At 41.4% G+C, this 15,940-nt stretch overlaps 1 protein-coding gene across 3 annotated transcripts in view; it reads left to right on the plus strand.

The window, feature by feature from the left end:
• The window catches only part of VPS35L (VPS35 endosomal protein sorting factor like), a 145,393-nt gene that overhangs the window by 71,916 nt on the left and 57,537 nt on the right, over positions 1-15,940 (plus strand). For all 3 annotated transcript variants that reach the window (XM_004057286.5, XM_055365380.2, XM_031002796.3), the window contains 7 exons: positions 515-626; positions 1,458-1,574; positions 2,575-2,628; positions 5,891-5,971; positions 10,384-10,446; positions 12,806-12,891; positions 15,185-15,265. In XM_004057286.5, the coding sequence (XP_004057334.4) occupies positions 515-626; positions 1,458-1,574; positions 2,575-2,628; positions 5,891-5,971; positions 10,384-10,446; positions 12,806-12,891; positions 15,185-15,265 (594 nt within the window). The remainder of the gene's footprint in view (positions 1-514; positions 627-1,457; positions 1,575-2,574; positions 2,629-5,890; positions 5,972-10,383; positions 10,447-12,805; positions 12,892-15,184; positions 15,266-15,940) is intronic.

Genomic DNA, 15,940 nt, shown 5'->3' on the forward strand with positions numbered 1-15,940 from the left:
GAGGCAGGAGAATCACTTGAACCCGGGAGGTGGAGGTTGCAGTGAGCCAAGATCGTAACACTTTACTCCAGCCTGGGCAACAAAGTGAGACTCCATCTCAAAAAAAAACAAAAACAAAAAAACAAAAACTCTTGCATAAACAATGTGGATATATATTTACAACATGGATCAATATCGTTACTTAATGTTCTGTCTCATTAGTGCACCAGCTTATTGAATGCTCTCTCTTCTTCTCCTTAAATGAACTGGATCACTTGCTGATCTGTCTATCCACCCTGCCATCTATCCATCCATCCATCTAAACATCCAGTTAATTCAACATTTATTGAGTTGCAGATATGTACAGGACACTGTGTTAGTCTCTCCAGTTTACCTTTTTACTCTGATCTTTTGTTTTTCCCCAACCCTTCCGCTAAAGAGCTGTTAGTCATCCTTCCTGGCAATATATATTCAAAAATTAAAGCAACTTTGATTGAGGAGAAGCCAGGCTGACTTGGGGATCTGTGTCTTGCAGTGCCTTGCTGTTGAATTCTGTGATGTCTGCCTTCCGGGCTGAGTTCATCGCCACAAGGTCTATGGATTTCATTGGCATGATTAAAGAGTGTGATGAATCTGGTTTCCCCAAGGTAGGCTCTTGACTTCATGCTCAGTAGGACACAAATAAGCAGTGTGTATGTGATAGCTCTTGAGAGACAGTCCGGTTTTGGGAACAGCATGGGCCAGCAGGAACACAGGCGAAGGCTCTGTTTCTGAGGAACGCAATGGAAGATGAGTTAGAGATTGGGATTGTCAGATACTGTGTGATTGCTATGCTTCAGGCTCCCATGTGCCCTAAATCTATCAAATTGGCTCACTATGAAGGATTTAAGAAAGACTTTGGTCTAACATATTTAAGAATATATCAGGCTGGGCATGGTGGCTCATGTTTATAATCCTATCACTTGGGAGGCCAGGGCAGGAGGATCACTTGAGGCCAGGAGTTCGAGACCAGCCTGGGCAACACAGCAAGACCCCATCTCTACAAAAAATCAAAACTTAGCTGGGTGTGGTGGTGCATTCCTATAGTCCCAGCTACTTGGGAGGCTAAGGTGGGAGAATTGCTTGGAGCCCAGGAGGTCAAGGCTGCAGTGAGCCATGATTATGTCATGAAGCCTGGTGACAGAGTGAGACCCTGTCTCAAAACAAACAAAAGGATATATCTTCATTCATTATTTATGAAAAACTTTGTCCAGTAGAATATTATGGCCCCAAATTAGACCAACAGATGGAGCTAACTCTGTGTGAGCCTCTCAGTGTAGCTGGGGCAGATATGTGTGATAGAACTTTAGAAGGAGGTTGTTGGAAGATTAGCCCCAAGAAGGATTAAACATTACAATCTTTTCTCTTTTCTTTTCTTTGAGCTTCAAGTTACTTTGATTTAAAATTTCCATAACATGATGGTTTGACTTGTTTCTTAGCATCTCCTTTTTCGATCACTGGGGTTAAACTTGGCCTTGGCTGATCCTCCTGAGAGTGACCGACTTCAGATTCTCAACGAAGCTTGGAAAGTCATCACTAAGCTGAAGAACCCACAGGTGAGTGGCCATTTTATTTTTATTTTTATTTATTTATTTATTTTGAGATGAAGTCTTGCTCTGTCGCCCAGGCTAGAATGCAATGGCGCCATCTCGGCTCAGTGCAACCTCTGCCTCCTGGGTTCAAGCGATTCTCCTGCCTCAGCCTCCCGAGTAGCTGGGATTATAGGTGTGTGCCACCACACCCAGCTAATTTTTGTATTTTTAGTAGAGACGGGTTTTCACCATGTTGGTCAGGCTGTCTCAAACATCTACCCATCTCGGCCTCTCAAAGTGCTGGGATTACAGGCGTGAGCCACTTTGCCGGGCCTGCCATTTAAACTGTAAATCAACCACTTTTTGTCCAAGTTTTGGCATCTACTCTTTTAAAAAATTATCCTTCCAAGCCGAACATGGTAGCTCACACCTATAATCTCAGCACTTTGGGAGGCTGAGGCAGGAGGATCACTTGAGGCTGGGAGTTTCAGACCAGCCTGGACAACATAGCAAGTCCTCTGTCTCTATTTGAACTAAAAAATAAAAATTATCTTTTCATAAGTTATACATTTTTCCCTAAAGAAATCTATTTATTATAATTGTATTATTTGTTTACCTGTAATGGGGAATGGATAGCTTTAAAGATGTAATTTCTTTGATTTTTTAAAAATTCAATTCTCACAGCCTTAAGATGTGCTAAAAGTATAAAATTACATGATCATGCATTCAGAACTGCCATAAAAAATACAACTTAAAAAAATGCATAACATTACAGATATTTGAAACTTTATGAAAGATCAGTTAACTTTATAGTGGGCATCCAAAATGTAACAGTTCGTAAGATTTAGGCTTGAAAATATCGTTAGTAGGATATTCCTAAATAAAAGATCAGCCTTTAAGCCACTAATTAGCAAAAGGAAATTCCCGTTTCCGACCATTGAACGGAGCCAGCTGAAGCCTCTTGTTTGCTGTAATGCATACTATGTTGTACTTAATGTTAAGATGTTTTCCTTTCTCTTTGTAGGACTACATTAATTGTGCCGAAGTGTGGGTGGAATACACCTGCAAGCATTTCACGGTATGTGTGACTGTGGTATTGTTTTTGAAAGAATTAGATTTGTTCATGTTTATAATAGTGAATTAGCCTAGTTTAGGTATTGAGGCATTTGACAATGGTACTTGCTTTTGTAATTTATAAAAATTGCATTCTTCATAATAAAGCGTGATGGAGCATTAATATGTGTACTATAACAAAAAATAACTGTTCCGTGTTTACATTTAAGTTTGGAAAATGCAGCATTATACAAAGTTAAACCTTTTTTTTTTTACCATAGGATACCTTAGTTGCTTATATGCTAAAGTGCATTGCGACTGTACATCAGAGTCTAGTAAGCAGCATTTCCCCAAACAATTTGACTGGCATGTAATTTTTTTCCTAAGCAAATATTTCTTTCCCTAGGCATAGACTAGAAACACAGTTAGGGGAATACTGGGCTTCTCAAAGAGCAGAGACTTTAGAAGCAGATAGAAGTGGGTTCAAAACCCTTGCCAGAGTAATTTGTTTATTTTAATCAAGTCCTAAAAATTTTTTTTTTTTTTTTTTTGAGATGGAGTCTCGCTCTGTCGCCCAGGCTGGAGTGCAGTGGCGTGGTCTCGGCTCACTGCAAGCTCCGCCTCCCCGGTTCACGCCATTCTCCTGCCTCATCCTCCCAAGTAGCTGGGACTACAGGCGCCTGCCACCACGCCTGGCTAATTTTTTTGTGTTTTTAGTAGAGACGGGGTTTCACCATGTTAGCCAGGTTGGTCTCGATCTCCTGAGCTTGCAATCCGCCCGCCTCTGCCTCCCAAAGTGCTGGGATTACAGGCGTGAGCCACCGCGCCCAGCCAAGCCCTAAAAATTTAAGTGTGGCATTGCTATGGTCTGAATGTCTGTGCCCTCCCAAAATTCATATGTTGAAATCCTAGCCCCCAGGATGATGGTATTAGGAGGTGGAGCCTAGGTCATGGCAGGCAGAGTCCTTATGAAAGAGAATAATGCCCTTATAATAAAAGAAGCCCACCAGCCTGGCCAACATGGTAAAACCCCGTCTCTAATAAAAATATTTAAAAAACTAGCTGGGTATGGTGACACCTGCCTGTAGTCCTAGCTACCCAGGAGGTTGAGGGAGGAGAATCGCTTCAATGTGGGAGGCAGAAGCTGCAGTGAGCCAAGATTGCACTGCTACATTCCAGCCTGAGCGACAGAGTGAGACTCTGTCTCAAAACAAAAATAATAATAAAATAAGTCCTAAGGAGCTCACTGTCCCCTTCCATCCCATGAGGACTTGGGGAGAAGATGCCGTTTGTGAGGAATGGGTCCTCACCAGACACCAAATCTGCCTTGATCTTGGACTTCCCAGCCTCCAGAACTGTGAGAATTACATTTTTGTTGTTTACAAGCTTCCTGGTTTATGGTATTTTGGTAGAGAAGTCCAAACAGACTAAGCCAAGCACACATGCAAAAAAGTGCACGTATCATAAGTTTGCTGCTCAATGAATTTTCACAAGGTATGACCATATAATCACCATCCAGAGTAAGAAATAGGAAATAAGTGACCCCGCAGAACCCCCAGAACTGCCTCTCCCTGTCACAACAGCCTTTGAGGAGGTGAAGGTAGACACCATCCTGGCCTCTAACACCAAAATTGATGTTGCCTCGTTTTGAGCATTAGGTAAATGTTGGTCCATTGATTTTTGTGGTTTTTTTTTGGTCCTATTTTTATTTTACATTTTATTATGGAAATGCAAAACATATGCGCTCCCTTGTACCCATCAATCAGGAATTATCAATTTATGACAAATCTTGTTTGATTTATATCATTACCATGTCCCCTGACCCCTGGAATATTTTGAAGCATATCTCAGACATTGTATCATTTCATCTGTCAGTATTTCAGCACACCTGTAAAAATATAAAGATTCCATTGATTGATTGATTGACAGACAGGATCTCATTCTGTTGCCCAGACTGGAGTCCAGTGGTGCAATCATCACTCACTCCAGCCATGACCTCCTGAGCTCAGGCAATGCTCCTGCCTCAGCCTCCCGAGTGGCTGGGACCACAGGCACATGTGGAGATGTAGAGATGGGGTCTTGCCATGTTGCCCAGGTTGCAGGGTTCACTTCCTTAAACCAAATCTAAATACATTATTCTAAGGAAAAAAGTTACTAATTTTTTTTTCTTCTTTTTTTGAGATGGAGTCTCACTCTGTCACCCAGGCTGGAGTGCTATGGCACGATCTCAGCTCACTGCAACCTCCGCCTCCTGGGTTCAAGTGATTCTCCTGCCTCAGCCTCCTAAGTAACTAGGACTACAGGTGTACGCGACCACACCCCGCTAATTTTATGTATTTTTAGTAGAGACGGGGTTTCACCATGTTGGCCAGGCTGGTCTCAAACTCCTGACCTCAAGCAATCCACCTGCCTCAGCCTCCCAAAGTGCTGGGATTACAGGCATGAGCCACTGCACCCAGCCGAGTTACTAATTATTTAATATCATAAATACCAGTCAATATTCTGATTTCCCCAATTGTCTCATTTTTTTTAAGTTTATTTGTTGAAATCTGGTTGAAAATAAGGCTTCTCCATTGCAATAGACATTTTAGGATACTTTTGATGTATAAGTTCTCTCTCAAACTGTCTCCTTCTCTCCTTCCCCTTTCTTTCCCTGTAATTTATTTGTTGAAGAAATTGGGTCTTTTGCTCTATAGAGTTGCAAAGACTGGATTTTTCCCATTGCATCCTTGTGATGGTGTCTGGCGTGCTCTTCTGCCTTTTGTATTTTCTATAAATCAGCAGTTAATTATAGAGACTTAAAAGCCATTCTTAGCTTGTGGGCCTTATAAAAACAGGCCCTGGGCTGGATTGGGCTGCAGTTGGCTGACTCCTGCTATAGGTGACAAAAGTGAACAGTGAGCAGTTAGGTCAGACAGCTTGTAAGGGTGAGCCTGCAGTCTCCCGCAGTGCTTCACTGTTCTCTCTGCAGGCACCTGAGGGAGGGCCTGGGACAGGCAGGTGGAGAGAGGCACGGCCGATTCAACCATCACTCAGGGAAAGCAGAGACAATGTAAAGCCCCAGAACTTTTGAGAACAGCATTTAGTCCTGACGAGGTGTGGGGCTGTGGTACTAGACCGGGTGATATGAGTGAGATTTCCTCCCTTCTGTTATTTTCAGAATACTGAAATTGATTTCCTGGAAGGTGTGTGATATATTCTGAATACGTTAGTCCTTTCCCCCAGGAACATGGTCAGCAGTTGCCATACAGTGTCTAATGCAGGTTTGGTTCCTTTTTCCTGCTTAGAAACGAGAGGTGAATACCGTTTTGGCAGATGTCATCAAGCATATGACTCCAGATCGTGCATTTGAAGATTCCTACCCCCAGGTAACAGATTTGCATTTCTCATTTCAACATTGTTAGGAATTTTGTTCTGTTGAATTAAATAGGCGTGTTGTATGGGTCAGGCTATAAAGGCACATAATCCTGTGTTTGAATCATAGCTCTGCCATATCCTAGCCATGTGCCCTTTGATCAGTTACTTAACCTTGTTGTGCCCCAGTTTTCTCACCTGTGAAATGGAGATAGTAATAGTGCTACCTGAGAGTTACTGTGAGGATGAAGTGAAGCCCTCACACAGTGGCCTGGCACGTGGTAAATGCTCAATAAGCGTTGTCTTCATTGTTGTCACCAGTAAGTAAATCGCGAGTATTTTTAGTTAAATCAACTTTTTTTTTCCCTTTTTTTTTTGAAACAGGGTCTCACTCAGTCACGGAGGCTGGAGTGCAGTGGTGCGATCACCGCTTGGCACAGCCTCGACTTCCTGGGCTTAAGCATAATTTTTTTATGTGGAAATAAATTTAAGCTTATTGGAAAGTTAAAAGAAAGCTCAAAGAATTCCTATTATTCTTTACCCAGATTTACTAGCTGTTAACATTTGTTTTTTTTTTGTTTTTGTCTTTGTTTTGTTTTGAGACAGAGTCTTGCTCTGTTGCCCAGGCTGGAGTGCAGTGGTGCGATCTTGGCTCATTGCAACCTCCACCTTCAATTCTTCTGCCTCAGCCTTCCAAGTAGCTGGGACTACAGGGGCGTGCCACCACGCCTGGCTAATTTTTTGAATTTTTAGTAGAGTTGGGGTTTCACCGCGTTAGCCAGGGTGGTCTCGATATCCTGACTTCGTGATCCACCCGCCTCAGCCTCCCAAAGTGCTGGGATTACAGGCATGAGCCACTGCACCCGGCCAACTGTTAACATTTTACTACATATGCTTTATCATTCACGCATTCCACACGTATATACATGTATGTGTGTACATTTTTTTCTCAGAATTATTTGATAATAAGTTGCATACATTATGTCACATTTTGCTTCTAAAGAGTTCAGTGAGGCAAGGTGTGGTGGCTCATGCCTGTAATCCCAGCACTTTGGGAGGCCAAGGAGGGCAGATCACTTGAGTCCAGGAGTTCAAGACCAGTCTGGGCCATCTCTACAAAAAATATAAAAATTAGCCATGCGTGGTGGTGCATGCCTATAGTTCCAGCTACCTGGGATGCTATAGTAGGAGAATCACCTTAGCCTTGGAGGCTGAAGTTGCAGTGAGCACTCCAGCCTGGGTGAGAGAGAGACACGGTCTCAAAAAAAAAAAAAAAAAAAAAAACCCACTAATGTGAAATACCCATGTGAAAAGGGTATAAGAGCAGCTTGAAGGGGCTCTCACTTGTTCCCAATTTGAGGATCAAATGGAATTAGAACAGTAACGGATTATGGCCCATTGAGTAAAATAGGAATCCAAGAGTCCATCCTTATGCTGAATAGATAAATAGATGAGCGGATTGAGAAATGTGAAAGAAATGGTAGAATTGGAAAAATCACCATTTTGTAGCCATCCCAGTAAAGACAAGAATTGTCTTCCTTTAGGTAAGAATTATCAGTGTATGCTAAACCTGGGAAGAAGAGTTTTGCATGCATTGAGGAGGAGAGAGATTTTGAGAGTTTGATGAGGAGCAGGATATTTGCATATCTCAAGAGGTCTTCCTACTGAGCAGGTATCAATTGCAATGAGGAAAATAGTGACTATACAGCAGAGACACTGGATAGTCCAGTTAATGAGAGTTCATCTCACCATGAGGAGCAAAAGGCCATCATGTGCCTGCAGATGTAGTACCCTAAGAAAGACACAGCATCACCTGTATAGCATTTCAGTTGAGAATGCACAAGGGAATATCACACATGCGCAGATTGAGAAGCATTTTATAATTCTTCAGAAATATCACCATGGCCAGGCTCCATGGCTCACACCTATAATTCCAGACTTTGGGAGGCTGAGGCAGGAGGATTATTTGAGGCCAGGAGTTCGAGTCCAGTGTGGGCAACATAGCAAGACCCTATCTCTGCAAAAAGTTAAAAAAAGAAAGAAATTAGCCAGGTGTGGTGGTGCATGCCTGTAGTTCCAGCTATTCAGGAGGCAGAGCTGGAAGGATTGTTTGAGCCCAGGAGTTGGAGGCTGCAGTGAGCTATGATAGCACCACTGCACTCCAACCTCAGTGACAGAGTGAGATCCTGTCTCTAATTGAACTAAACTAAAAATAAAATAAATAAAATGAAATAAAACCCAAAAACCCCACATATATCATTGCCATAAATGACAAAGACAGACGGAAGAACTTGTAAACTAACACAGACTAAAAAGACGTGAAAATGGAATGCAGTGCGCAATCTCAGACTGGATCCTGCACAGAAGATGGAAAAAATAATGTCAGAAAAGACTAATTGAGACAATCAACAGATTTGAAATGGGTGATAGATGAGATCAAATTAGATTATATTTCATTATATCAGTGTTAACTTTCCCAATTTGATGACAGCAAGTGGAAATGTCAGAGAATATGATTATTCTTAGGAAATAAAAAATGAAGTGTTAAGGGGTAAGGGCATGATTCATGCAATCTATTCTCATATAGTTCAGGGAAAAAATAGTATGTTTTACATAGAGACAACCACAAAGCACATTTGGCAAAATATTAAAAATTGATGGATTTGGTAAAGAATATATGGGAGTTCTCAGTACTATTCTTTCAGCTTTTCTGCAAGTCTGAAATTATTTCAAAATAAAAAGTTAAAGCCAGGTGAAGTGGCTCACGCTTGTAATCCCATCACTTTGGGAAGCCAAGATGGGCAGATTGCTTGAGCCCAGGAGTTCAAGACCAGCCTGGGCAACATGGCAAAACCCCGTCACTACTAAAAAAATATAAAAATTAGATGGGTGTGGTGGCGTGCACCTGTGGTCCCAGCTACCCTGGAGGCTAAGGCAGGAGGATTGCTTGAGCCCAGGAGGTCAAGGCTGCAGTGAGCTGAGATCATGCCACACTGCATGCCAGCCTGTGCAACAGAGAAAGACCCTGTCTCAAAAAATAATAATAAAACAAATAATGATAGAATTGTTTACAAATTCTATCATTAAATGGATGGATAAGTGAGATGATAAAGTAAATGTATTAAATTGCTAGCTTTTGTAAAATCTAAGTGGTGAATAAATGAGTATTTGTATAATTCTTTCAATATTCTTTATTTTTGAGCATTTTTATAATGAAATATTAAGGGAAAAAAATCCTATCTTTTAAAATCACAGTTTATGTGTAGCTGTGCTTAAGTGTTAACAAAAAATTTCTTGTTCTAAAGGGATTAGGTGCTTTGTGCTTCAGAAACTATTTTAACCAGACAGCATTGCAGTGTCTCACAATGGTATGCCTTGGAGCATTGTTTATGATGAAGTTTTGAAGTCCTTTATTAGTTTTTTGCTTGACTGACCTAGTAAGCTACCTAATTATGAAATGGGCACATAACGTTCTTCATGTTCTGTTTTTAGAACATGAGAGATTTTCTTTGGAAATTATTGAAACAGCAGTTTTTTTAGTGTAAACAAATTGTCAGTACATTTTCTTGATAGCAATCAGAGGTGGAGAGTTCTATTTTATTTAGAAACAGCATCTCCTTGGCTCTCCTGGACCAAGGCCCTGTCAGCCTTTCAGTCTGGACTGTGCATCACAGAGTGAGGGGCGGTAACCATCAGTATCTGGGCATTTTTGAGGCAGACCTCGCAGACTGTGCCAGCATCCTTGGGTAATACCTTGGCCTTTAACTCTACCAGCACACTCTGTCTAAATCCTCTCCAGTGAATAATCAAGAAACACAGGGCCACACGATGATGTAGAATAGGGATTGGCCAACCACAGCCCATAGGCTATATGTAGCCTGCCACTTGTTTTTGTGAATAAAGTTTTATTGGCACAAATTCATTTAATGCACATTCATTTAATGTTGGCAATGGCTGCTTTTGCACTGCAATAGTGTTGAGTAGTTGTGGTGGACTGTAGGACGTTTATAGAAAAAGTTTGCCCACTATTCAAGGAATAACAATAGCTGACATTAATGGAGAACTTTCTAAAGGCGGGCACTGCACTCAGGACCTTCCACGAACCATTCCATTGAGTCCTCACTGCTTTGATCTCCAATTCACAGATGAGGAAGCTGAGACTGAGACTCAGTTACTTCCCCAGGACTACGAAGTAGGATGTACAGAGTCATTGGGCAAACTCAGCTTGAGACAGAGCCTACCCTAAGCCCAGTTCACCATTTGTTGAACAATCCAGGCTTACCTTATTGTAGTTATAATTGCAAATTATGAAAGGTGATTGCCTTTTTAAAAAAAAATTTAGGTTTTCCTGAGAGAATGTAAACCAGAAAGAAATTTTTAAAAATTAAGTTTTTAAAAATAAGATTTTTGTTTGTTTGTTTTACAGCTTCAGTTAATAATTAAGAAAGTTATTGCCCACTTCCATGACTTCTCAGTTCTTTTCTCAGTGGTAAGTAGGATTTCTTAATTATCTTTGGAAATTTGTACCTGGCTCAGAGGTTCTCATTGTCTCAGTAATGTTTTCATGATGCCCCAGGCCAAAAGAAATATTCAGCAGTTCCTTTTATAAAGTAGTTAAGTCTGATCAACTTAAGTATTTATGTCCTAACAGATTAAGCCGTATTTGAAAAAATAATACACAAAAACTGAAAGAAAAATATTATTTCTGTTTCATTCCTTACTTATGGGATATGTATAAGTAAGGGCATTACACAACTTCTCAAACCTTCAAAACACTTTGGACAGCCTTCTCTTACTTTGCTCTTCCACAGTGATTTTCACAGGGCGCTTGCTTTTTAATCACACAGCCTAATGTTGAAACTATGAAATACATTGAGCTAGTAGTTGTTTCAGTGTCTGACAGTTGAGATTTACCATGATTCCCTGAAAAATTTAAAATATCCTGCGATGTCTGTTCGAGTTTGCTCAGTGCCCTGGGCAAGTAGGGAATCTAGGTTATTCCCTGTATAGTAACATTCTCTGTCTCTCCCTTCACTTCCCTCTTCCAGGTTCCATTTACCTGTGCTCACAAGATTGTAAGATTTTTTATTTTAATCATAGCAGCTAATATTTATTGGACATATACCACGCTCCAAGCACTGTTCTGGGACTTTACATGTATTGCCTCACATTAGTTTCATACCACCACGGGGAAGTAGGAGTTATCACTGTAGTATTGCCTTCTTATCCAGGGGGAATATACATTCCAAGACCCCCAGGAGTTGCCTGAAACCACAGATAGAACTGACTCCTGTGTATGCTATGTTTTATCCTATAAATACATACCTACGATAAAGTTTCATTTATAAATTAGGCACAGTAAGAGATTGACAACAATAGCTAAAATAGAACAGTTATAACAATGTGCCAGCATTGCTACTCTTGCACTTTGGGAGCATTATTAAGTAAAATAAGTGTTCTTTGAACACAAAAATGCTGTGATACCATGACAGTGAATCTGATGACCAAGACAGCTGCTAAGTGACTAACGAGCGGGTAGCATCTACAATGTGGAGACGCTAGACAAAGGGATGACTCACAACCTGGGAGGGACAGAACAGTATAGCGTGAGATTTCATTACACTACTCTGAGCAATGCACAATTTCAAATGAATGAGGCTGGGCTTAGTGGCTCACACCTGTAAACCCAGCACTTTCAGAGGCCAAGGCAGGCAGATCACCTGAGACCAGGAGTTCCAGACCAGCCTGGCCAACATGGCAAAACCCTGTCTCTACTAAAAATACAAAAAATTAGCCAGGTGTGGTGGTGCATGCCTGTAGTCCCAGCTACTGGGGAGGCTGAGGTTGCAGTGAACCGAGATTGCACCAGGGCACTCGAGCCTAGACAACAGAGCGAAACTCTGTTTCAGACAAATAAAATGCAATAAAAATGAAAATGAAAATGAATGAAGTGCTTATTTCTAGAATTTTCTATTTAATATTTTCGGATGGCTGTTAACCGAGGATAACTGAAACTATGGAAAGCAAAACCGCAGATAAGGGAGCAACTACCATATTCCCACTTTACAGATGAGAAAACTGATGCAGGAAGAGGTAGAGTAACTTGCTTACAGCCACACAGTCACCGAGGTTAGGATTCAGAGCCAGGCGGTCCAATTTCAAGGCCATCTGTGAACAGCTCTACTCTGACACTTCTTCCATTGCTCATCAATATAATCACAAAAAGACTGAAGTCTGCCTTGCCCGGAAAAGCTTGTGGTCATCAAAGGTTGCCTGGATGGCTCACCAAAATGTTAACTGGTCCCAGCACCAATCCCTGGAATGCATATAAGTTGTTTTAATAGTAACAGCTTTTTATTTTGTTTGTTTGTTTATTTTTGAGATAGAGTCTTGCTCTGTCACCCAGGCTAGAGTGCAGTGGAGTGATCTCGGTTCACTGCAACTTCCGCCTTCCCGAGTTCAAGCAGTTCTCCTGCCTCAGCCTTCCAAGTAGCTGGGACTACAGGCATGCATCACCATGCCTGGTTTATTTTTGTATTTTTAGTAGAGACAGGGTTTCGCCATGTTGGCCAGGCTGGTCTTGAACTCCTGGCCTCAAGTGATCCACCCGCCTCAGCCTCCCAAAGTGCTGGGATTACAGGTGTGAGCCACTGTGCCCGGCCCAGTAACAGCTTTTTACAAGCCCAGTCAGGTCCTCTCCCTGATTTCAGAGGAGTCCTCATCTGACCTGACTCAGAGAGATGAACCTCTGTTCTGCTTCTTTGACCTCCACAGAAAAAGAGAACCACAGATTCCTTCCTTCCAATAACTTGTGTCATTTGCATATAGAGTGCTTGCTTTATTTATAGGAAAAATTTCTGCCGTTTCTGGACATGTTCCAAAAAGAGAGTGTGCGGGTGGAGGTTTGCAAATGCATCATGGACGCCTTTATCAAGTGAGTGCCACGGCGTGCAGCAGAAGCCTTGATTCCCAATGTCCTTGTGAAACCTGTTGATAAAAAATCAGTTCTTGCACTTTGAGGCCGAGTGATGTGTACGTATTTCATACAGAAAACCACACTGGAAGGAAAGCGACATTAAAAGCAGCAGTCTGATGAAAGTTTGTAATTCGTGTTTAAGAAGACAGAGTAGCAAGTGTTATCATGAGCCTGGCCAGAAAACCACACTGGAAGGAAAGCCACATTAAAAGCAGCAGTCTGATAAAAGTTAGTAATTCATGTTTAAGAAGACAGAGTAGCAAGTGTAATCATGTGCCTGGCCAGCAGCTCCATTTTACTTTTGATATGTTTTTAGAAGGAGCAATCTTTTGATAAATTCCCTCAAGAGTAACATTTTTAAGGATACAAATCAGGACAGACATACTTACGAAGAAGGCACCGGTGCTAGAAAGGTTTTCATCTTCAGTGTTTAGTTATGTAGCTGACTAATGTGTGATCAGTTTTCAAATTTAGCTCTTTAGCAAAAAAGAAAAAAAATCAAATTTAGTTCTTTTAATTTTTTTGATTAAGTCTGTGTTTCCCAAAACTGCCCGACTGCTAGTGGTACATGAAATAATTTTAAGGTGGTGCATGGAAAAAAGGTGTTTTTGTTTTTGTTTGGAGACAAGTTCTCACTTTGTCATCTAGCCTGGAGTGCAGTGGCACAATTACGGTTCACTGCAGCTTTGACCTTCTCATGCTCAGGTGATCCTCCCACCTCAGCCTCCCAGATAGCTGGGACTACAGGTGTGCCCCACTAGAACCCAGCTGATTTTTGGATTTTTTGTAGAGATGAGGTCTCTCTATGTTGCCCAGGCTGGTCTTCATCTCCTGGGCTCAAGCCATCCATCCACCTCAAAGTGCTGGGATTATAGGCGTGAGCCACCTCGCCTAGCTAGGGTTTCATTTTTATTTTATTATTTTTTTAAAATTTATTTTGAGGCGGAACCCTGCTCTGTCACCCAGGCTCGAGTGAAATGGTGCGATCTCAGCTCACTGCAGCCTTCACCTCCTGGGTTCAAGCAATTCTCCTGCCTCAGCCTCCCAAGTAGCTGGGATTATATGCACCCACCTCCCCGTCCAGCTAATTTTTTTGTATTTTTTGTAGAGACAGGGTTTCGCCATGGTGGCTAGGCTGGTCTCGAACTCCTGGCCTCAAGTGATCCACCCGCCTCGGCCTCCCAAAGTGCTGGGATTACAGGCCTGAGCCACCACACCCGGCCTGTTTTTATTTTTAGAGTTATATATTGATTTTAAATGTATTAGGCAGTTTATAACTAGTTTAATATGATTTCATTTACAATATATTATTTTTTAGGACAGGGTTAAGAAAAAAAGCTAGTTACTTTAAATATTAGGTGTATAGATATGGTTCACTTTGGAAAATTGAGTTTGATATTGCTCAAATGTTTTAAGCTTTTCTTGTCATCTTTCTAAAAGATTAATTCTTTCCTAAGGATTAATATTAATTCCTAATTAATATGCTTGGAATAAATATACCTAATTTACTTACCTAAAGATTTGTTTTAGGAGTTTGCCCTTTTATATTATTTGAAAAACCAAATGAATAATTTTGCCTGGCAAAATTCGCCTGTTAAGAACACAGTGACAGGTTGTGGGCAGTTTCAGAAGGTATAAGAAGCATAGTTAAAAACAAACAAACAAAAACAGGTTTGCCCTTAGCCCACCTGGTTTAGGAAGGGGAACAGTTTTTCTGTGATTTTGCAGTTAGGAGAAGTTATCATGTGTGTAGAAGAGCAAACTTGTTATTTAAAGAATTCTGGGCCAGGTGCAGTGGCTCACGCCCGTAATCCCAGTACTTTGGGGGGCTGAGGCAGGCCGATCACCTGAGGCCAGGAGTTCGAGAGCAGCCTGGCCAACGTGGTGAAACACTGTGTCTACCAAAAATACAAAAATTAGCTGGGTGTGGTGACGCACGTATGTAGTCCCAGCTACTTGGGAGACTGAGGCAGGAGGATCACTCCAACCCAGGAGGCAGGGGCTGCAGTGAGCTGAGGTCACATCACTGCACTCCAGCCTGGGTGACAGAGTGAGACTCTGTCTCAAAAGTTTAAAAAAGAATTCTGAGACAACCAGAGAACATGGCCCGTTACTGGTAAACTGGGCTGGGTGAAATGCCAGCTGGATAATTTGCTGCTTTTCAAGTGTGTACAGTGGATGAAAACTGAATCCACTCTTGCAGTGCTGTCAGTGGACAAAACTTTGACTTTTATCTTTAAATGTCTCCTAGGCATCAACAAGAGCCCACCAAGGACCCGGTCATCTTGAATGCCCTTTTGCATGTTTGCAAGACCATGCATGACTCTGTGAAGTAAGCCATGCTTACAGCTGAAATATAACATGGATTGGGTCTTAATGCCACCTAATAGAACATTAGGGAATGACTGCTTTAAGCTGCCACTGTGAATAATATTACTTTATTGGGAGTATTAAGATTCTTGCTAATGAGGACATTCCAGTCCAGGAGAGGAAGGAGGCTGAGGTTAACCTTCTTGAGAAAGCGACGTGGCAGATGTTGTTAGAAAGGAATTTATGTTGCGGGTAAAAAGCTGGTTTCATTCAAGTGAACTCAAACTCCATGTCTCTTGGAGATTTCTGAGAGCAGCAGATAGTGTAATAATGAGCTCACTCATCCAGTAATATAGCCTTTTTATTTCATCTCTATATTAGCCAATTATTTGAAATTCAAATGAAACTGCTTGAGGCTGAGACCTATCCACAGGCATTACCTTTCAGTCAAAGGCTGAATAGTCACTGCTTTGCTTTCTGGTTTTTGTTTGTTTATTTTTAAAATATGTTTTCGTTTGACTGTGCTTAGGGCAATTCCTGCTTATTTGTGGCTGAAATTTTAGTCCCCAAAGAATTTTTAAACACAGCAGCTTGATTTACTGGAAAATGTTACAAGAATGGAGAAAATTGTTTTGGAACTTAACCATCAACAAGATGAACTGTATTTCTTCTTTGTTTTCTCTGCATTTTAGAATCT

Source organism: Gorilla gorilla, chromosome 18, assembly GCF_029281585.2.
Source record: "Gorilla gorilla gorilla isolate KB3781 chromosome 18, NHGRI_mGorGor1-v2.1_pri, whole genome shotgun sequence".
Lineage (NCBI taxonomy): Eukaryota > Metazoa > Chordata > Mammalia > Primates > Hominidae > Gorilla > Gorilla gorilla.